Here is a 23,000-nt window from a genome sequence, read left to right as displayed (position 1 = left end):
GTTAAATGTTGATTAATTCCCCTGAAATGGAGATACATATGTAAGTAATGGTGAATAATGCGAGTTTTTACCATATGAAAAATATATTTTGTGACTAAATTTTAATTTCCCCCTATTTTTATAGAGTATTTGGACGTCTCTAATCGTTCCAAACCCTTTGAATATGCTATTTATTTACCGATTTATAATATGTAAAAATACTATAAACGTATACAAATGTCATTCATTGCTAAACGCTGTTATAACTAATTAACTATCGGTAAGTTATATAAATATACCGTTTTTAATAATTACCATTAAATATCGGTCATTACAATTCCCTATTCCCCATTTTTTGCTTTCCCCACACCCTCGTTTAATTTACGAGGGGTGGTAGTGTTTTTTACCATTAAGTAAGGAAATACGGTACGTGTAAATTTATGGTATCATATGTTTGATAAAGTTTTTACAAATCGTATAAAACCATTATTTTAAGATATAATTACACAAATAATATAATTTAATGAAATCAATTTAAATCAAAAAAGTTTATTTATTTCAATCAAATTTAGCAATAATTCAAAATTTTTGAAACGATTTCTTAGCGCTCGCAGATTTGGTCACTTTAAGGACATTGAAGCGAACTGTTTTACTCAGTGGTCTACACTCTCCAACTGTAACCCAATCGCCCAGAGCTACGTCTCTGTTATATTTTAAAAAAAATCAATTAATATTAATCGATAAAACATTTAATAAAATTAAAATAAAACATTAAAAAGCGTTATTAATATTATCTCTGAGTAAACAGTAGTCGACAAAATCAATTACATTACCTAAAACATGGAGACAAATGAACGGACATATTTCGGTGTCGTTTCTCAAAACGGTTGTATTTCTTGATGAAGTGCAGGTAATCTCTTCTGATAACAACAGTCCTCTGCATCTTCATCTTAATCACCACTCCTCGCAATATACGCCCTCTGATGGCAACATTGCCAGTAAATGGACACTTCTTGTCAATATAAGAACCTTCGATGGCCTGATATAACAAAAATATAGACATTTTATAATTGCAATCAAATCTTTTCACTTTACTTCTCGTGGAGTTTTGAATCCGAGGCCAACATTACGGATGTATCTCAAAGTCTTTCTGACTTTTTGTTTGCCGATCACTGGTTTTCTCACCAAATTGATGGTCGGCTGTCTTTGAAAAGCCCTTTCGGTCTGAAATTAATGTATAGATATATAAATATAAGTCATTAATCATTTATATAACCACTTAATCATCTCTTACCTGATCTGCCATTGATTACAGAAGTATCACCTAATGATAATCAAAGACCTCTTAATAACAATTAATTGTAATAACAGTTAAAAAATGTTGAAAACATACCAAAGGTTTTGTCAAAAAGGAAAAGGATATCAAAATCACTTCAACGCTATTCATAAACAACGTTACAATTATAATCATTAGACAATATTATAACTATTTATATAATATTTTCATTCATTTATTAAATAGTTTTCGTTTAAAATAACAATAACTTTCAAAATTAATGACACAATTACTAAATCTGACAATTTGTTTGTCACATATTTGTCATAATTTTTAGTATTTGCTTTCTGTAATTAAAACTCATTAAATGGTTTAAACTGTATCATAGGTTATAGTATACCAAACATCTAAAAACATTAATGCTTTGAAAGTTTATGCATTGAAATCTAGTTATAGGTATACATAAAATTGAATATATTTTATTAAAAATAGAGTGATTAACAAATGTTTTCAGTTATAGTGGAATAATATTTAAATATTTATTTAATTAAATGAATAATTAGTTAGACTATAGTGTTAAACAATATGTTGTATTGTACTGTACTGTACTGTATATACTGTATACTAAATCATATGTAATTGTATTGTAATAATAGTGTTATTGACTGTAGTGTTGTGTGGCGTACGTGAGTCTAAAGTAGTCTATAATATCATATGTATTGATATGAATGAGTGTTAAATCAATGTTATTGTATTGAAAACAGTTGAGACATATAGTGTGCAAAATGGCTGTCTATTACTCTATTACTCTATTACTTGAATTGTGTTTAATTGCAATCAATTTACATATGATTTAAACCATTCAACTATAACTACAATCACTTAAACTAATCAATCAATTAATTAATGAATTATCAAACTATTGTTATATCAGTTATTGATTGAATAGTATATCAATTGAATGATTGAGTGATTAAATAATTGTCTTGTTTTGCCACTCAAAGACATTTATCACTTAATTTTCTTTACTATTATCTTAAATGTTGTCAATTATTATGAATTTCTTGACATGTCTTGCAATTAAAGAGACCTTTTGGTAGCATTTTAATTGACTTTTGAATCATTTTTCAACCATAAGTTGTGACATATTTTGTTGAAATACTTGACTTATAATAACAATGGGTTTAACCGATAACTCGACGGCAATACCAAGGATTATGGTGTTTAGGCCAACCATTGAAGAAATGAAGGACTTCTCGAAGTACTTGGAGTATATGGAGAGTCAGGGCGCACACAAAGCTGGTCTCGCAAAGGTTACATCAATCAAACAAACAAAAACAAATGAATTAATTTATTAATTTGTTTTTTATATCATTTTATAGATCATACCTCCAGCCGAATGGAAACCACGAAAGAAAGGTTACGAAAACATTGATCTCATGATAAAAGCTCCGATTCAACAGGTGGTGACCGGAGGACAGGGACTCTATCAACAATACAATATTCAGAAGAAAGCTATGTCTGTAAAAGAGTTCAAAAAATTGGCCAATAGTTCCAAATATCAGACGCCTTCTTATTTTGATTACGAAGATTTGGAGCGCAAGTATTGGAAGAACGTTACATTCAATCCGGCCATATATGGAGCCGATGTTTCGGGAACACTAACCGACGAGGATTGCAAAGAGTTTAACATTAATAACTTGAATACATGTCTTGATATGATTAACGAGAGTTATGGCATTAAGATAATGGGCGTCAATACGGCATATCTTTATTTCGGAATGTGGAAGTCGGCCTTTGCCTGGCATACGGAGGATATGGATCTCTATTCTATTAATTTCTTGCATTTTGGTGCTCCCAAGTCATGGTATTCAATACCTCCAGAACACGGCAAAAGAGTGGAACGACTGGCCAATGGTTTTTTCCCCAATAGTTACAAACAATGTCCAGCTTTTTTGCGCCACAAAATGACTTTGATATCACCACAAGTATTGAAGAAGTACTCGATTCCATTCAATAAAATTACTCAAGAAGAGGGAGAGATTATGATAACATTTCCCTATTCATATCACGCCGGATATAACCATGGATTCAATTGTGCAGAATCTACCAATTTTGCACTTCCGCGTTGGGTTGAGTTTGGTAAACGGGCTCTTAGAGTACGTGTTTTTAATTTACCGCTACTTTTATATTTGTATTTATTTACTAAAATATTTGTATTTTTACAGTGTGTTTGTCGATCAGATTCAGTTCAAATAAGTATGGAAGCATTTGTCAAGAAGTATCAACCCGATAGGTATGAGCTATGGCTTCAAGGAAAGGATATTGGACCCGATCCTAAAGATTTGACTCATATATGTGCAGCACCGGCACCTTCCAAATATGAAAAAGACATTATGTCTAAATTGTATGCAAATCAATGTTTTAAATAACTTTGTTTTTAAATTTAATATTATTTTATAGTAATAAACACAAAAGACATCCGACTCATAAAAAGGATTATTCTTCAGATACGGAAGAGGACAGTGATTGTTGTGATGAGTTATTACAAGACTGTGCACTTCCTACAAAAGCCGCCCGAAAAATGTTTGAAAACGGCACCGAAAGTGATGTCATGAACTTAGAAATAGCAGCACCTAATATACCATCAATCAGTTCCGATACAATCTCATCAATGCCTAAACCTCCGACTATTTCAGAGACAATTCATAGATTACACCAGAATCTAAATTCTTCTAAAGAGAAAAAAGATAAGAAACGCAAAAAGACTTCACACGAATCAACAGTTCCGCCACATTTGTTGACGCATTCATATGCAAAATCTTGTGTCTCGTCGTGTACTCAACCAAAAACACAACCCAACAGTGAATTTAATCAATATTTACAAAATGATTCAAATGTTTCACAAATTACTAAATCATTTACAAATATAAAATCTGAAAGCAGTAATACTTCTTCAAACTTTCATTCATATACCAGTAGTTATAATACAGTTTTGTCACCATTAATAAGCCCACAAATTAATGGAGTTATTGAAGATAAAATGCAAACAAATACAAAGGGAAGCGAATTAATGATCAACTTATCCAATCAACAGATGATATATCAACCGCCACCACAAATAAAGCCCTATTATGAAGAATGTTTAGCCGATGATCACAAACCTTCAGCACAGCCACCAATACTTAAAGCACCCGATTTGTATGATAATAACAATAAAACATATTTATTGAATAATGATTTGAATGGCTTGAAATTGCCAAACGGGTCAGTCATATGTAACGGTGCGCTCAATAATATGGTTGAGGCCAGCACTTCAACTGATGATCTCGAGATTGCTTTTGATGCTAACTCTTCATTGCAAACAAGTTCAACAAATAATGTAAGTTTGAGAGTATTTAAATTAATTAAAATAGTTAAACAATAATTATTTCATGAAATTATTGTTTATATGACTTGATTGTCAATACTAATATAATCTTTATTATAATTATTATTAAAGGAAAATTGTTTTATAATTAATTTGCTCTGAATTGTAAATCATTGTCTTTATATATTTATAAAAATATATATATTTATTACCATATAATTTATCATATAAATCAAAAATAATGAGTTATAAAATTGTTTATAAAATAAGCTTAAGTTATTAAAATAATTGTTTCTCTTTTTATGATTGTTCTAAATGTTAATAATTATATAAATATATAATATATGATAAGTTCATGACTTAAAGATTATTAAAGAATCAATTCATTACAAATATGTTCAAATCATTTCATATTTTGAATTTATTATCTGTTTATTGATTAATTGGTGTCTAATTGGTTATTGGGATAAACATATCGATTCAGTCAAAGTGCTGTTAATTCAGTTGAAAACTACATAAAAGCATTTTTAATAATTGTTTACTTTTTTACTTTTCAATTTGATTAATCAACTTATGTATCCACAAATTATATCTAAAATTAATTGCATTCGTAAATATGGTTTTTATGCAGTGAGTAATAACTTAAATTATTTCTTTATTTTTATATCATTTAATTTATTAATTATTAAAGGAAATTGTTTATTTTCATACTTTTTTTATAATTTTTGATAGTATGTAAAAGAGCATACTATCAAATTAGTTTAAAATTTAATTTTATAGATAATTATATTAAGTATAACTTTTATATTAATATAGATTTAATTACTAGTTTAGTCTAAAACGGCATCAATTATCTTAATTACATTTATTTGCTACTTTCAAAATTGCAGATTATGTAAACAGAAGCCGTAGTAAATAATGGTTAGCAATTTAATTAAAAATGCATTTATGTTTATTAACATTTTTACGAAATCGATGCATACAAATAGTTATAACTTTCAATTTTGTTTAGAAATTATATATAAATTAAAATATACAAACAACAAATACATTTTTAATTAATTTCAATTACCGGTAGTAATTATTTATTTGATTAATTTTAATATATGTTATATTTTAACTTCAATGTACACTTCAGACCATTTGTATATTCAATTTAACAGTTAATAGTGAAAGTCTATAAATGTTTGTTATATAATTTAAAAATCTTTTTGAGTCATATAAAAATAATGTGATATTAAATTTATCTATTGATTGACATTATAATATGTTTATTTAATTTTATAACTTAATTAAACAGAAAAATACCGTATTAGACAACTTAATACAGAATAACTATCAATATATTCCATTAATTGCTGGTACAATACCCCAGGGCTTTATCGATGAAATTAAGTTCAATGTCTGTATGTCAACATTAAGTCCCTACTGTGCCATTTGTACACTACTAAAGCCGTATGAAAATGATTCAAAATATAACCTCTCGGAGCTGGAGTGTTGGTATCCACCAAAAACAAGTCAAATATTAATACCAAGTATTGCTTTCACATCAAAAGTTAAAGATGAGACCACTTTTTTGGAAACCAGGGAAACTTCGCCACTAATCGTTTGTATGGATTGCAGAGTGTGTGTACACTCGGGTACAGTATTTTTATTTATTTATTTTTTAATTAATTTATAAATATATTAATAATTTGTTTTTAATTACACAGTATGTTATGGTGTTTCCGATCTGTTGTTTGATGGAAGTGAACGCAACTGGAAGTGCGATAGATGTATGCAAAAACAGTATTTTGCTTTTTGCTCTTTATGTCCATTAAGAGGTGGTCCACTAAAAGAAACTATTGAAGTATCGTCTGAAAAGAAATGGGTGCACATCTCATGTGCATTACTTGTACCGGATGTCAAGTTTATAAACGGAATCGCGAAGAAACCAATCGATTTATCAGATATTAAAATAACAAGAAGAACAGATAAAATGGTATTTAAATTGAGTTTAATATTGTTTATGTTTTACTTATAATTTTAATTAATAATTTTATAAAGGGTTGTGTTTATTGTCGTAAAGTAAATCCCGATAATAAAATGGTTGAATATTTTAATGGTTATTGTGTTCAATGCGTAAAGTGTTTTACCTCATTTCACGTGACATGTGGTCATCGACATAGAGTAACCTATGAAGCGGGTGATTGGCCGACACCTATTGTCATCAAATGCAGAAAGTGTTCCGATTCGACAAATAATAAAAAAAGAAAATCTTTAGATCGACTATTAAGTGATGTAAATATTAATGAAATAGTGATTGCAAAACACAAGAATCATCGGTTTTATAGAGGAAAAGTATTGGACAAAGTGGAACAGGTGTTGCACCATGTTCATTTTGTTGATAACTCATTCACCAATTATGTTAAACCATCAGATATTTTGGTAAAACTAACGATTAAAACAATTGTTTTCAAACTATATTTAGTGATTATCTTTTATATAGAACAGGGACTGTGAGAGGGATCCTCCAGATATAGGCGATCCAATTGAAGTGATTTGGAATAGAGAACAACTTCACGGCAAATATACTGGAAATCATAGTTGTCTTATGTATGTCATTGCTTTTGATGACGAATCACGTATTAAAACTAAAAGAGAAGACTTTTATTTATTGACTGAAGATCTACCGAAACGGGTTAAAGACAAATTGGTGACACATTTTGTTTTTTTTAATTTAATAAATTTGTACATTAATTGATTAAATCTAATTTCTCTATTATTTATAGTCTGAAGCAACGCAAGCAACTCATAGACAATATATTCAAAGTGAAGAAAGCAATTCACTTGATTAGAGACTATTTAATAAATTTTACTTTTATTTAAAGTTTTTAAAGTATTTTCAAACATATTAACTATTTTTTCAAGAAATCATAATTTCATCATTCATTAAATTTTAGTACATTTATATACTGTATAAATTTATATTACTTTAAAATATAATTAGAGTAATGTTTTGTTATTTATTATTAATTCCATATAAAGTTTCATTAAATTTGTTGAAAATTATTTCATAAAAATAAATTACTATTGATATAAACAATGGATATATCATTGATTATGTAATCAATAAAATAAAAACTAATAATTATTTTATTTATTATCTATAAACTGTTCATTTATTAAATCTAAATAATATTCACATTTTGGGTATCGAATGAAGAAAACAAATCTAGTGCTCAGTTATTGGTGTATTTAAACAACTGGTATCACAAACTTAATCCAAGTTAGGTATGCTTTACATAATCACAAATACTGAGAATGCGTGGGACAGACCAACGCCCGCACCATAATTGGTGTCAAACAGACAAACACTTGTGTAATACTATATCCTGAGGACTTGTTTTCTACATAAGTGATGATATAATAATACTTATTGTTCATCACTAACTTTAAATGTATAATAAACAATAAAATAGTAAATATACTCTAATTATAAGTTATTTTTTACAATCTATTTGTTTATATGTTTTTCATAGTTTAGTATCAAATTTTACAAATTTGTCAAATATTCTAAAATATAAACACTTTATGTTTAAATAAATTTATGAATTATTATTATCACTAAATTTTACTATTATTATAGCAATAGTTACAGTATGTTTGCATTGAAGTAAAAATAATTTATATATAAAAATTTAGAGCAATACTCGAAATAATTGGCAAACATTTAATTTTTTTAGAAATCTCAATGTTTTAAAAAGTTAGACAAACATAAGTCTTGTATTATTTTTAATTCTATAGTAATTATAATTAAGACAAGAAACAAACAAAAAATAAACCTTAAAAATAATTCATACACAATAAATATTTATTAAATAGATAATTTAAAAAAAAATAATGTGAAACAAATTTGATTTAGTAAAAAAAAATTGATCGTCACATACATTATATAATATAAATAATACAACATATTTTACTAATTTATTTTTCTATTTATTTAATTATTTAACAATATAACTAACTCAAACTACAAACGATTTCAATATACTGTATATATATATATATACTGTATATTTTAATATAAAAATTTTATTATTACATCAAATTAAATTGTGATATAATTTACAAAACTATTACTAATAAAATTATTGTGAATAAAGTGATAAACAAAAGTATATAAGTTATATAATAGTAGGGATTGTGTGGTCTCTTAATGTTTGAAGACAAGTCTCGAGTGATGTTTTGTTACGTCAGAGGAATGAAAGACGCCTTTAATGCCATTTGAGGCAAAACTTGTCATTCAATTGAAAGTCTTGTTTCACAACAAATGCTTTCATTGAAAATGTTGTTATTTTGAAATCCTGTCAAAAATTTTGATTAAATTTAATTAATATATAACATAATTACCATTACAAGTGACCACACAATTATCACAATCACCATAAATGCCAGCCTTTCACACCAAAACCATCGAAAGCATCTTAGAGCCGGTCGCACAACAGGTCTGTTATCTCATACATCTATTACTCATACATATCATACATACCTGTCCTCTATTTCGGTCTCAGAGATGACTATAACTAAATTTAATAAATATGTACAGTATATTAAAATTTATAAGTAAAATGAGCATGTTGCATTTACCATCATCATGTCATAATTGTCATATACAGTATAATTGACCATTGATTGACCATTGATTGACCATTGATTGACCATTGATTAACCATTGATTAACCATTGATTAACCATTGATTAACCATTGATTAACCATTGATTAACCATTGATTAACCATTGATTAACCATTGATTAACCATTGATTAACCATTGATTAACCATTGATTAACCATTGATTAACCATTGATTAACCATTGATTAACCATTGATTAACCATTGATTAACCATTGATTAACCATTGATTAACCATTGATTAACCATTGATTAACCATTGATTAACCATTGATTAACCATTGATTAACCATTGATTATTTATATCATAATAATATATAATAATTTATATATACCATTATACTGTACTTTAATGTACAGTATTTAATATATTACTTTATTTTTGTTATTTAAATATTTAATAATAAACAAAACTTAAACTTCATTTGATAACAAATGATAGGTCTCTCGGCTCGTAATTCTTCACGAAGAGGCTGAAGATGGCAATGCTATGCCAGACCTGGAAAAGCCGGTGCAAGCGGTTAGTAGGGCTGTGACCAACTTAGTTAAAGTTGGCAAAGAAACCATCAATAGTAGTGATGACAGTATCCTTAAGCAAGATATGCCGGCATCCCTTCAACGCGTCGAAAGGGCGTCCAAACTGCTAGAAGAAGCTTCTGCTTTGCTTAAAGTGGATCCTTATTCACAACCGGCCAGAAAAAAGTTGATTGAAGGCGCCAGAGGTTTGTTTGACTAATTTAATTGAATCAATAATAATTAGATCTATTTTTATAGGTATACTTCAGGGAACTTCATCTCTATTATTATGTTTTGATGAGTCGGAAGTGAGAAAAATAATTAAAGAATGTAAGAAAGTGTTGGACTATTTGGCCGTTTCCGAAGTCATCGAAACTATGGAAGATTTGGTTCAATTTGTGAAAGTATTATTTTAAATAATAATTATTACTATCAATAATACACTTTTGTATTTTTGTTTCAATTTTTCATAATAGGACTTAAGTCCTGGCCTTACAAAAGTGTCGCGTGATGTGGACAGTCGTGAAAAGGAGTTGACCCATCAGGTGCACCGGGAGATATTGATTCGTTCACTAGATTCAGTCAAAACATTGGCTCCGGTTCTCATATGTGCTATGAAAATATACGTCCAATTATTAGCCCAGGGTTTGTGACTTTCATTTTTTTTTGTTCAATCCATTTATAAGTGATGTTTAGGTAAGAAGACGGAAGAAGCGGCAGAAAATCGTAATTATTTGACACAACGAATGACAGATGAAATCAATGAAATTATTAGAGTTCTTCAACTGACCACTTATGATGAGGACGAATGGGAAGCCGACAACTTGACTGGTATGAAGAAAGCTCAGGTATTGATAATTATTGTGATTTTAATAATAATATTCTTGTGGTAACTTATATATTGATATATGATTTTGTAATATACTTTATGTCTATATATCAGAACGCAATCATAGGTAAACTCCGTGCGGCTCACGACTGGCTCGAAGATCCCACAGCTGTTGTCGGAGGTATTGGAGAGAAATCATTGCGCGCTATATTAGATTATGCCTTAAAAGTTGCCGAAAGAGCTCTTCCTTCAGATAGAGAGGCTATCAGAAAAATGGTGGGCGATCTCACTGCTACTACCAATGCTTTATGTGAATTAAGATCTGAAGGAAAAGGTGGTACACCTCAAGCTCAGTCACTCGCAAGAGGTATCGATCAAAAATTAAAAGAATTGAATGCATTGGTTGGACGTGCCATTCAAAATGTTGAACGAAGTGGTGTTCAACAACCAGCACATACCGTCTTTGGTAGAGTAGATCAGGCGCTCAAATGGTTGGATAATCCCGGTTTTGATGACAAAGGTTTAGGATCTCAAGCAATACAAGCAATTGTAGACGAAGGCCGTCGATTAGCTCAGTCATGTTTACCCGCTCAACGTCAAGATATCTTAGGCTTATGTAATGAAGTCGAGTCACTTAGTCGTCAATTGAATGATTTGTGTCGTCGAGGACAAGGAAACACACCACAAGCTCTTGAGATCGCTAAGATCTTATCAAACAAACTTCAAGAACTTAAAAAACAAATTGAAAGAGCTTTAGTTACAAGAGTTGTTGAAGATTTTATTGATATAACGACTCCACTCAAACAATTCACTGAAGCCGTGTTAGCACCAGAAGGAACACCTAATCGTGAAACTAATTTTCAAGACAAAGCTATTAATTTGACTAACTTTTCACAACGTGCCGCACAAACGGCCCGAAATGTGGCCTCTGGAAGTGCTCCCAACAAACGTCTTGCTGAAAGTTTGATGACATCAGCCAATCATATCGATAGTTTAACCCCACAATTAGTTAGTGCCGGTCGTATTAGACTTACTCATCCCGACAACAAAGCAGCCGACGAGCACTTCGAGAATTTGAGAAAACAGTATTTAGATATTATTCAAAACATGAGGAATATGGTCGACGAAGCCGTTGACACAGTTTCCTTCATTAAGGCTTCTGGTATTTACTTAGATTTTATTTGACTGTCTATTACTAAGTCTTATACTTTAATTTATATTTCAGAGGACTCTATACTAAAGTTTACGGCTTTATGTGAGAATGCAATAGTCAACCGACAACAGCAAAGTATGGTCGACAATACGTCAAATATTGCACGACTGGCCAATCGGGTGTTAATGGTGGCCAAATCAGAATCAGATAACTCAGAAGATCCAAATTTTATCAGTCGAGTCAATAGAGCTGCAGATGAGTTACAATCGAGTATATGTCTTAAAATACTATTTATAAAATACTGATATACAATATTATTATAATTTAATTTTATACAAACTCTTTTGGTAACTACAGTATAATTGTGTTGTATTTGTCAATATAGGTGTTCCAGTGATGGTCCAGGATGCCAAGAATGTTGCCATTAATATAACTGATCCAAAAGCTATATCTCGATGGAGGGATTCTAACAGAGCTGTAATATTAACTAATTAATTATATAATATTTATAAAAATTTATTATCAATTGTTTAGTTAATCAATGCTGTCGGGGATGTAAAGAAAGCAGTTACTGTTGAACCACCACCTGATTTGTCGTCTCTTTATATTAACGGTAATAACTTTTTTTGTATTTAATTATTATTATCCATTTTAGTTTAAAATAATAGTTACAAAACTTGATAACTTTTATAAGTTATGACAAAATAATAAATATAATTTGAACAAAAAAACCAAATTCAGTCCAACCGTCAGCTCCCGAACCCGTTAAGGAGTTGACATTTGAAGCGGATTTCAATGATATATTTTCTTCTTTGGATGATTTTATACCTCAAAATCAGAGTCGTATTGATATTCAAAGTACTCAAAGACAAGTGACTCAATTACAAGCTCAGCCCCAAAGACCAGTCGTTACATTTAATGAACAGACAGGTAGACTCATGAGTGACTTACCATAAATGAGTATTTCTACACTCGGTTGGCTCAATGGCTGTATATCTTAACGGACGCATATATTTGTTGTTTGCCTCCAATTTAGTCTATGATCGCATGTCTTTTACTTATTGTTTTGTATGGCATGTTATATATAATAAATAGGACTCAGTTAGCTATTTTCTAGTGCCGGCATTGCTATTATGTATAATTGCATGGCGTATTTGGGGTTTAAATTAAATGCATGGATTAGTTGAGTATTGAAATATTAAATTAGTTACTTTCCAATTATAGACTATGCACCTCCTCGTCCACCTCCACCAATGACGGACTCTGCACCTCCCAGACCTCCACCACCAGAAACAGACGATGAATTTGAAATTCAATTTCCTGTTTTACAGCCAAACCAACCAATTATGGTATCATAACTTAAAATTTTAGTGTAACAATAATATTAATAAAAATATCCATTTTATATAATATGTCAGATGGCGGCCCATGATTTGCATCTGGAAGTGAAGCAATGGTCGAGTAAAGAAAACGAGATCATAGCGGCCGCTAAAAAGATGGCACTTTTAATGGCAAGACTTAGTCAGCTATGTGGAGGAGAGGGCGGAACCAAAAAAGATTTGATTGCTTGCGCTAAAGCTATTGCTGAAGCATCTGAAGAAGTGACACGACTGGCCAAAGATCAGGCAAAACTCTGTACCGATAAACGGATGAGAACTGTTGAGTAACATTAAGTTATCTTAAATTTATATGACATTTTAAATTCATTTTTAACAGAATATTCTTCAAGTTTGTGAAAGAATTCCAACAATTGGAACTCAATTAAGAATATTATCTACAGTTAAGGCAACGATGTTAGGCGCTCAGGGTTGGCATGAATTTTATTTTTAATTATTGTTATTATTCTTTAATAAAAATTGCAAAATATAACATAGGATCTGAAGAGGACCAGGAGGCAACTGAGATGTTGGTCGGAAATGCTCAGAATCTTATGCAATCTGTTAAGGAAACAGTGCGCGCGTGTGAGTCCGCGTCCATCAAAATACGTACTGACAGTGGTTTGCGAGTGCGTTGGGTTCGTAAGCAGCCCTGGTATCAGTATTAGACATATTTTATATCATAATTAAAGTTAGTTAAAGTAATGTTATTAATCAATACTATTTAACTAACACAAGTCCAGTGGGTTCACTGCCATCGATACATGTTTTAATGTATAGATTACTTTGTAATCTTCTTTAGAAATGAATTATATTTAAATATCAACATTTTGTTCAAATACTTATAATTATTTAATTATGTTTTGATTGTTTTAATTTAACCTAAGTTTAAGTAATTTTTGTGCCAAAGGTTTTATTCACTATAAAACCAATACATAAAATAACATAAATTTAGTATTGTTTTATAAACATAATACACTGTATATGATATAATTAAATAAATTTAAGCAATTACTTACATATAATATATACGCCAAAACTAATTCTTTATATAGCTTTATAAATGTAACTTATTTTCTTAAATATTTAAATAAATTCTAAAATTGCTAATTTATATACAGTAGAAATTGGTGTAATTTCAATATATTATACATTAAGTTATTATACATTAATACAACAATATCATAAATTACATTAAATTACATGTTATAATATTATAGATTAAATATGTGTTGTAATTGATTTTACTAACACTCGTTAATATTATATTTATATAAAAATTGTTTTATTAAGATAATTAATTTTAAAATTTATTGTATTGTAATCGTTTTTGCAAAATGTAACTATAAATATTTTTGCAATTTGATTATAAGAATATTAAATGTTGACACATTTTTATATACTAATTGTAATTTAATAATTTATATACTAATTATAGATTTACACATTTATACAACAGATTGTTTGTAATCACTACTTAGTTAAATAAATAATTTGAAATTATTTTACTAAAAACAAAATTTATTACAATAAATTGTTAAATAATGTAAAATCAGACAATTATTACTATTAAGATATTACAAGTAAATTAAATACTAAAACATTTTAACTCTATATTAGAAACACATTATTTAATGATTGAAATGCGAGAATATACGGTATATAATTCATACAAACAATATTAATATAGAGATCAATGTTAGAAAACAACATTTTATCTATAGATGGGACCAGAATTAGAATAGTCGATGAAAAATGTTTTAATTTGTTTATTTGATTCTTAACTATTAATACTGTATCAACAAATTATTGATTTTAAAAATCTTGTTTAAGATTATTATTGTATGCATTCATTTGAATTCCCATATAATAAAAGTTTCAAAATGAAAGCTGATCTAAAATTAATATGTGATTTATATAACAACTTATATAGTATTAAATAACTTATAAAAACTTAGTGGTGTAAGTTGAGATTAAAATCCCGTTATGTATTATAAAAAAACTTGTCTTATCCCGTCTTGTCCCGTCTTGTCCCGTCTTGTCCCGTCTTGTCCCGTCTTGTCCCGTCTTGTCCCGTCTTGTCCCGTCTTGTCCCGTCTTGTCCCGTCTTGTCCCGTCTTGTCCCGTCTTGTCCCGTCTTGTCCCGTCTTGTCCCGTCTTGTCCCGTCTTGTCCCGTCTTGTCCCGTCTTGTCCCGCAAGATCTGTTAAATGTTATCAGTTTTTATAACGTCTAATATACAACAGTAAAGCTCATGAATGCTATTAATATAACTTTAAAACTATTAATATATTATATAAGCACAAAATCATTTACAAACAAACAAAAAATTAATACATTTTATTATACGATTGCTTTTATACTATTTATTATATGATGAAACAATCGTATAATAAACTGTACTAATTTTTTGTTTGTTTGTAAATGATTTTGTGCTTATATTCACGAATTCCTGAAAGGAATACGTATATGCATTCTAAAAGTCTGTCCGTCTGTCCGTCTGTCTGTCTGTCCCACGAGGACATAGGTTCGAATCCAGGCTCAGCTACAAAATTTTTTTTGATTTTTTTTTTGGTTTTTTTCTTTTTTAAGTTAAGGAGATCGTATGAGAATGCTTTTGAAGCATTCTCAACTTGTTTTTTTATTTTTTAAATTTTTTTCCTTTTTAAGTTAAGGAATTCGTGTGGAAATGCTTTTAAAGCATTCTCAGCTGGTTTTATAATAAATTTTTAGTCAACTTTTTTAAGTAGTTTAGATTTAACATTTTAAATTAATAGATACTATTTATTGAGTTGTATTATAAACTTAATTTTACATTAAAATAGATCATAAAAATAGTTATAAAAGTGTTGTTATAAAAGTTATATTTCTTCCCTAACCCTTTAGAAAGAAATAAATATATTATATTTTTACAAAAAAATAATAATACCAAAAATTAACCCATTATTTAACTATATTTAAAAAAATACAAAATTAAAAAAATTTGTTCACATTTTTTACATCTACTGTATGTAAAAAATATGACATCTTTATCCGTATTATATATTTTTATGCGTTATATAAATATAAATCAGAATTTTAATTTAAAAAACAAAGATTTTGAAATATAGTAAAAAAGTATGTAATTAACGTATGTATGTATAAAAATAAGGAATGCTTTATAACAATATAAACTTAGAACTATTTGTAAATAAATAATAAATGTTTTATAACAAATTGAATAACAATTAGTAATAATAAGTTTTAAGTTAATTAATTCTTTAATAATTTTAATTCTTTGTATATTTTTAACATTATTTTTTATACCAATTGTTCAAAACCAATTCAATAGTCATAAATAAATAGATTAGATCTAATTTGAAATATTTGTCTGAAAATTGTTTTTTTATTTAAATACTAAATGTTAAAATTGTTAATTTTAAATTAAATTTTAATTTTACAAATAAATCTAGATAAATTATAAAATATTATTTAATTCACAAATAGGGGAAGTGAATTTATAAAATAAAAATAGCATTAAAATTTGTCAGGTAGTTTTCGAGATATTAATAGTTTTATCTTGATACTTAGATATAAAATTAATATACCTGTATACAGTATATATAACAAAATTATTAATAATTAGTATTTAATTTTCTTTCATTTAAATTGACCATGTGCATTTTTATTTATAAATATATTACATCAATATATAAATTTATATAATTTATGTTATATATACGTAATACGTATATAAAGCTTAGGTGAGCACCGGTATATGCGATATCTTTAAAAAATTATCAAAATTTTAAAATATAAACAAAAACAAAATTTATTCAACATATGCATTGATATAAAATATACTACATTATATAAATTGCTTTATTATTTCATGTTTCTCATAAAATTTAAATTTAAGTAGCTCAATTACTTACTAAAATATTTACTTAAAAACCAGTCACCTTTTTGTAAACTAATTTACATATACTGTATAAATAAGATGTTTTTAAATAAAACATTAATAACAAATACAATTGATCTATAGATACATTTAAAGTATTGTTTGTTTTATTGAATATAAATAAAATATATACATTTTTAGAGATGTTAGTTATTATAATGTTTTGTATCACTATAAGTAAAAGCAAAGATTTAACAATAAAATTGATAACTTTTTAAAAGAAGGAGTGGTTTATGCCTAACAAACATATCTGGAGGGGTGGGCGACAAATGTGGAACGGGTTGACTGCATATAACTCCCATACATATCCTGTTATGCAGTCATTTGATTAATAAAAGCATCTGATTTTATACAGTATTTTATTATTGAAACAAATTATTTATAATTTGTATTTAAATTTATAATACATCTATAAATAAAAATAAATAAATGTCAACAGTTATGAAAACTTGTTATTTTTTGTGAAGTTTTAAAATATTTAATTAAAATATTTGCAATGTCTGTTATACAGGTATTGCATACAATGTAAATTACATATTATTTTATTTATAAATTTTAATACATGTATGTATGTATTATTATATTACTGTATATTTATATACATTATTATAACTATACTTATTATACAATGTATTTATGCGATCCAAAGTTGCGTAAACAAGTGTTTCAACATAACAGACATTTACAAACTTTAAAAACATTCACTATTTACTTAAATTTACAATTTTTGGTATTTATTTCAATGAAGTGAAGCTCATGTCAAATGACCTTTTATTTTGATATTTGTTTTATTAATTACAATCATATCCTAGATGTCAATGTGTGGGTCACTGAAAAACAAGAAATTTATTAAACGTGATGTAGTTTTACGCTTTCATACAATTTTAAGCTTTTAGTTAATTATTTTTTTAATTTATAAAAATAATCATTTGATTTTAAGTGTTATTTTATATTAACATTATTAATAAATAAAATTAATTTTGGATCATATATAATTATTTTTTAATATTGTTGTTATATTCAATAATAAATTTTATAATTTCATATGATAATAATTACATAATGTATTATTTAAATTTGAATTTATTTATGAAATGTCTAGATTTATGGATTACACGAAACTTATAATATGCAAATTACAATGAATATAAATAATTTATTTTATTATAAAATAATGAATATAAATTAGCCAGTTACTTTTTACAGTTTAACTGAATTAACAATTATTTGGTTTAATTATCTATTTCATAATTTACAAAACAAATTATAAATCAAATAGATATGAATAATCATTTTATTAAAATTATATAAATATAAATTCATAAATTAATTAATGTTAAATATTATTTCATTATAATATTATATCGTTTGATAAAAATATTATGTAAATATAGTTTAAATTATTGTTTGGAATAAAAATTTAATTTAATATTTTAATGTGTTTTTAGTATAAATATTTTCAGAATTAATATATATTTATTTGAACATTATATAGATTATAAATATTAAGTTATGGACACATAAACAAGTATTTTCAGTTGACTTTTATATTAAATCAAAATTTATTATATTTTATACTTCAATATTAAGTAGTTGTAAAACATTTAAATATTATGACTTATGATAACCTACAAAATATTAGTTATTAATCATATTTATACATTTTACACATATTTTGAAATATTATATAATATAATAATTTTGTATATCTATAATATAAAAATAACATAAAATTATTTAAATGCTGACAAAAGGATTGAGAGGTCACATAATTAGAGTGAAGTTATAGTTAAACTAATACTATATTTATTAGTATAAGCTATCAGTGATAGAAATTGAAACAAATTGAAACATTTTATGTCTTTGGAAAATAATTCAATGAATCGGCAGTAAGGAGTGCAAGTGTGTGTGTGTGTGTGTGTGTGTGTGTGTGTGTGTGTGTGTGTGTGTGTGTTAAATAATTATGATGTGAAGCCGTAATGGCCATCCATTTGGTAATCCAGTGGCGCAATAACCCGATAAAATGAAATGATTGATCGATATATTATATGTTAAAATGGATGTTAAAGGATTGTACTGTCCTTGACCTGCCTGTGCGCGTCAGTCATATTAATAGTGTTAAGGTTAACGACCGAATCTCAATGCGGAAGGTTTGCAATGTTTGCCAGTATTTTCAGAGGTCTTTATTTTGGGTGCCCTTAGGCAACAAAAACGGGTCAGCGATGCTATATTGATGAATATATGAAATGGTCGGTCAAGGCTGAGGTGATGCTGTCGTGATGCCAGTGCTTGGGCTCAAACTCATCTATTGCTGCATTTATATACAGTTATCCAGAGTTTACCCGCAATTATTGCTGTAATACAACTTAAAGACCCACTTGTTTTGCTAACAACCAGTACTGAGAACAACATAACAAACTACAGAATTAGGTGACGTCCGATCCCTGAGGCCTCTCAAGGGTTGTCTCATCCGAGTTCTTCTTAAAAAAAGTTTGCAATTTATATTTAAGTTAATGTCGACATCCGTATCAAACATATTATACAAGAAACTCCCTGTTTGGCCGACAGCCCTCCCAACATATATGGCACTTCCAATCAACTAAATTAGTATACATCGACTACTATCGTAGTCTTATGTCGACCAGACTAACGATTCTTTTAGTTATATAATAGTTTGATCATTGAGTCAACTCAATACTAAATATAGTAAACGCCTTTAGACTGTGAGTCCGTATTTAACGCTAAGACACTTCTTTAACCGGAATCAGAATCAATTTGATTGTCACTCATCTGTGCAGCACTTTATGATTGTCGACAAAACATCCAATTAACAAGTGGTGCCAATTAACACATATTTTTAATCACAAGGTATGACACAAACCATAAGTTTAATATTTTCTTAAAACACAAGTTATTATTCAAGATTTATTTGGATTATATTGTTTGTGAAAATTAATTGTTAAAACAATTATTACAGTAATCATCACCTAATCATCCGTATAATAAAACATCAATAGCTCAAAATGTATAAAATTTTAGTGTTATTAACGGTCATAACAGTTGCACCGGCAGCTGTTAAACGTGAAGAATATGTAGCACCAGTTGGAAGTGGCAGTGGAAGTCCCTCATCAGCAAACAGTCAACCCGTGTACTCGCCATCAGCTTCTTCAGGAAGCTATAGTTCTGGTGGTTCGAGCGCTTACAATACAAATGCCTATTCATCGCGAGATAGTTATTCTGCCAATTCTGGTGCCAATCAATATACTTCAGATCACAGTCCCTCTGCATCATCTTCCAGTGCAAGCTATCAGTCCCAACCATCATCTCAGGGAAATTTATACTATTACTACTATCCAGTGCAGGAAAAGCCAAAGGAACCGACATATCACGCCAGCTCATCAAATCAATACCCAAGTGCTGTCAATCCTAACTTTGCCGGCAGTGCCTCTGGAAGTCAACCTTCAAGCGAAGGAAGCGCTCACACAGGACTTGATTCGGCCGCTTCGGGGCAAGACTTGAGCTATAGTGCACAGGATTTGAGTTATAGCGCACAAGGATTAGGAAACGATTATAATTCACAAAACGGTGCCTCTTATGACCAACAATTAAGTAGTTTGGCCTCACAATTGTCACAATACGGCTTTGGCTCTAATCCTTCATCATTTAGTGGTGCCTCTCAGGGCTCATATGCGGGCAATAATTATGATTCTTCTTCAGCTTCCAGTCCGACAGCAAGTTTTGGATCACAAGGAGAAGCACTTCATTCTGCTTCATCTCATCCAAGCTATACATCTGCTTCTTCTTCATCATTTGGATCACAAAATGGTAATCAAATCCCATATAATGGTCAGTCAAATGGATACAACTATGCCAACGGTCAGCCATCATATGGTAACTATGCTTCTGCCAGTGGATCGCAACCCACTTATGAAACCTCTTCGAGTGGTTTCCGAAAATACGGTCTCTCGTCAATCTTGATGCCAATGCTTGCACTGGCAGGTCTTAGTTTATTGATTCCTACTGTTACTAGTTTGGGATCAACTGGTAGAAGAAGACGAGCTATAGAAGACAACTTAAAAGACTCAACAATGAATGGATATATCGATAGATTAGAGAAATATTACTCAATATATAGGACTGCCGTCGAAAAGGAAGAATGCATGAATCGTATCATTTGTGAACTCGGGTTAGGTTTCAAATATAAGTTTATATTTTTAACAATTTTTTATAACAAATATTTTATAATTAATATAGAGATGCTATGAGTGGAGTTCGTGGCAAAAGTACTGTTCTCACGTAAGTCATATTATAACATATATTAAATTATATTAAATAACTAAACAAAATCTATGAAAACATTTTGTAAATTAATTGACTAATCAATTGACTATTAGGGTAATGGAGAAGTTAGTTCCCCAATGGATGGTCACCAAAATGGGAGTCTTTAAGAATGCGGCCCTTTCTGGAGAGTCGGCTAAATGCAAGAAATATATTTGTTGAGACATTTGACATTTACATCACTTATTATAAGTGTCATCTCATCTCACGTTTCAATTCACACCTTTTATATCATGTGTTTGTTACTTAAACTACAAGTTATAACCATTACGTCAAGTCATTGTAAACTAATTATTATTGAAGAAAACTTGATAATAACACAAACTACTAATATGTCTTATGTATTAATGGTTTAAATTAACATAACATTTAAGTTTTATGAAATATATATATATATATATACAGTATATATATAATACTAATTATATAAATGCTGCTAAAACCGGAACTTTTTAAACAGATAACACACAAAACTTGATAGTTATGTTGTTTTTTAACTGAACTCGTATTTAGTAATTGTCTTTTGTTTTTAATGTTTCATTAATTTAATGGTTATCTTAATTGATAACATTTGGAGTTATAAGTTATTATTTATTCATTTTGTTTCTATTTAAGTTTTCAATTTAATATAATAATTATAATTTAATAAATTTAATTAAATTAATATAATAGTTAATATTATATTTAATAATTTATAAATGACACCTTATTTAATATAAATATAATATAATATTGAAATTTACAGATGAAAATATTCATAAATTTTATAGTTATAGTTAGAGTGTTATAAATTGTTTACATAATGTAACAGTGTTTCATCGATACATTTTTAAATATAAAACTTTATTTAATTATATACATTTGTTTTAAATTATTTTATAAAAATCATAATAAAAATATATTTATTGAAATTTTTAATTTTAATTTAATATATTTATCATTTTTGTAATTTATTTGCAAAGTTTTATAATATAAATTACTTAATAAAACATTTTTTTGTGAGAAATTATTTATTATAATTTTTTATTTAATAATATTGTATTTTTATTAATTTAATCTATTTTAGAGTAATTGTATTTTTTAATATTAATTTGTAAGTTAATTGTATGTATGATTAATTATTTAAATTAACTTACATTATATGTATTAAATAAATTATAAAGATTTCATGTTTAAAGTTAATTCATCTGTTGAATACTACATTTTATAATAATTATTTAATAGTAATATTCATAATATAATAATAGTTTTTAAATTATTGTAATTATTTGTTAATTTATAACTGTAATTTATAACTTATAAATCTTAGTTAAAAATACAACAAATAAAGTAAATTATATTTATCTTACATTACTGTAATATTATTAGGAAAAATAAATTTAATATTTAAACTCTATTAATAATATTCCGATTATTTGGTTACTATTAATCCGAAATTGAATGTCATTTGTCTACACTTTAAACCAGTGTTTAAATATGAAAGGGCTTACCATTACTTCAGAGTTTTGGACAAAATTGAAAAATTATCACTTACTGTAACAACGATGAG

At 27.9% G+C, this 23,000-nt stretch overlaps 4 protein-coding genes across 4 annotated transcripts; 3 read left to right on the top strand and 1 right to left on the bottom strand.

Annotated features, from left to right (window-relative positions):
- Positions 1-508: 508 nt before the first annotated feature.
- Positions 509-1,412, bottom strand: LOC128960467 (40S ribosomal protein S11-like). The gene is made up of 4 exons (XM_054306556.1): positions 1,274-1,412; positions 1,075-1,203; positions 813-1,018; positions 509-682 (listed from the first exon to the last, which is right to left on the bottom strand). Exons 1-4 carry the CDS (start codon positions 1,283-1,285, stop codon positions 559-561), a joined length of 471 nt encoding a protein of 156 aa, XP_054162531.1. The 5' UTR covers positions 1,286-1,412; the 3' UTR covers positions 509-558.
- A 460-nt stretch (positions 1,413-1,872) lies between these two features.
- LOC128960566 (lysine-specific demethylase 4C-like) lies at positions 1,873-7,462 on the top strand. Its single transcript, XM_054306683.1, has 9 exons — positions 1,873-2,568; positions 2,638-3,414; positions 3,484-3,662; positions 3,719-4,637; positions 5,926-6,265; positions 6,338-6,606; positions 6,672-7,052; positions 7,114-7,320; positions 7,397-7,462. Exons 1-9 carry the CDS (start codon positions 2,434-2,436, stop codon positions 7,460-7,462), a joined length of 3,273 nt encoding a protein of 1,090 aa, XP_054162658.1. The 5' UTR covers positions 1,873-2,433.
- A 1,418-nt stretch (positions 7,463-8,880) lies between these two features.
- Positions 8,881-13,974, top strand: LOC128960551 (vinculin-like). The gene is made up of 14 exons (XM_054306664.1): positions 8,881-9,112; positions 9,743-10,022; positions 10,075-10,220; positions 10,293-10,461; positions 10,513-10,664; positions 10,760-11,807; positions 11,871-12,068; positions 12,184-12,275; positions 12,333-12,411; positions 12,540-12,728; positions 13,023-13,147; positions 13,217-13,456; positions 13,515-13,605; positions 13,673-13,974. Exons 1-14 carry the CDS (start codon positions 9,056-9,058, stop codon positions 13,840-13,842), a joined length of 3,036 nt encoding a protein of 1,011 aa, XP_054162639.1. The 5' UTR covers positions 8,881-9,055; the 3' UTR covers positions 13,843-13,974.
- A 6,162-nt stretch (positions 13,975-20,136) lies between these two features.
- On the top strand, positions 20,137-21,624 carry LOC128960260 (probable ATP-dependent RNA helicase ddx17). The gene is made up of 3 exons (XM_054306332.1): positions 20,137-21,299; positions 21,368-21,409; positions 21,508-21,624. The coding sequence occupies exons 1-3, from the start codon at positions 20,137-20,139 to the stop codon at positions 21,611-21,613; spliced, it is 1,311 nt and encodes a 436-aa protein (XP_054162307.1). The 3' UTR covers positions 21,614-21,624.
- Positions 21,625-23,000: the final 1,376 nt, after the last annotated feature.

Source organism: Oppia nitens, unplaced genomic scaffold (genome assembly GCF_028296485.1).
Source record: "Oppia nitens isolate AA-2021 unplaced genomic scaffold, nextdenovo-longstitch-racon4-pilon3 scaffold4_pilon_pilon_pilon, whole genome shotgun sequence".
Taxonomy (NCBI): Eukaryota; Metazoa; Arthropoda; class Arachnida; order Sarcoptiformes; family Oppiidae; genus Oppia; species Oppia nitens.
This window is presented reverse-complemented; position numbering and strand designations above follow the sequence as displayed.

Bases quoted from the DNA above. Each gene is read 5' to 3' on its own strand.
- LOC128960467 (XM_054306556.1), bottom strand. The intron at 1,019-1,074 runs GTAAAGTGAAAA...TTGTTATATCAG, and splicing joins GATTCAAAACTCCACGAGAA to GCCATCGAAGGTTCTTATAT. The intron at 683-812 runs GTAATGTAATTG...AAAATATAACAG, and splicing joins CATTTGTCTCCATGTTTTAG to AGACGTAGCTCTGGGCGATT.
- LOC128960260 (XM_054306332.1), top strand. From the start codon at position 20,137: ATGTATAAAATTTTAGTGTTATTAACGGTCATAACAGTTGCACCGGCA. The intron at 21,300-21,367 runs GTTAGGTTTCAA...TAATTAATATAG, and splicing joins CGTATCATTTGTGAACTCGG to AGATGCTATGAGTGGAGTTC. The intron at 21,410-21,507 runs GTAAGTCATATT...ATTGACTATTAG, and splicing joins GGCAAAAGTACTGTTCTCAC to GGTAATGGAGAAGTTAGTTC.
- LOC128960566 (XM_054306683.1), top strand. From the start codon at position 2,434: ATGGGTTTAACCGATAACTCGACGGCAATACCAAGGATTATGGTGTTT. The intron at 3,415-3,483 runs GTACGTGTTTTT...GTATTTTTACAG, and splicing joins TTGGTAAACGGGCTCTTAGA to TGTGTTTGTCGATCAGATTC. The intron at 7,321-7,396 runs GTGACACATTTT...TATTATTTATAG, and splicing joins AACGGGTTAAAGACAAATTG to TCTGAAGCAACGCAAGCAAC.
- LOC128960551 (XM_054306664.1), top strand. From the start codon at position 9,056: ATGCCAGCCTTTCACACCAAAACCATCGAAAGCATCTTAGAGCCGGTC. The intron at 10,023-10,074 runs GTTTGTTTGACT...CTATTTTTATAG, and splicing joins GTTGATTGAAGGCGCCAGAG to GTATACTTCAGGGAACTTCA. The intron at 13,606-13,672 runs GTTGGCATGAAT...AATATAACATAG, and splicing joins AACGATGTTAGGCGCTCAGG to GATCTGAAGAGGACCAGGAG.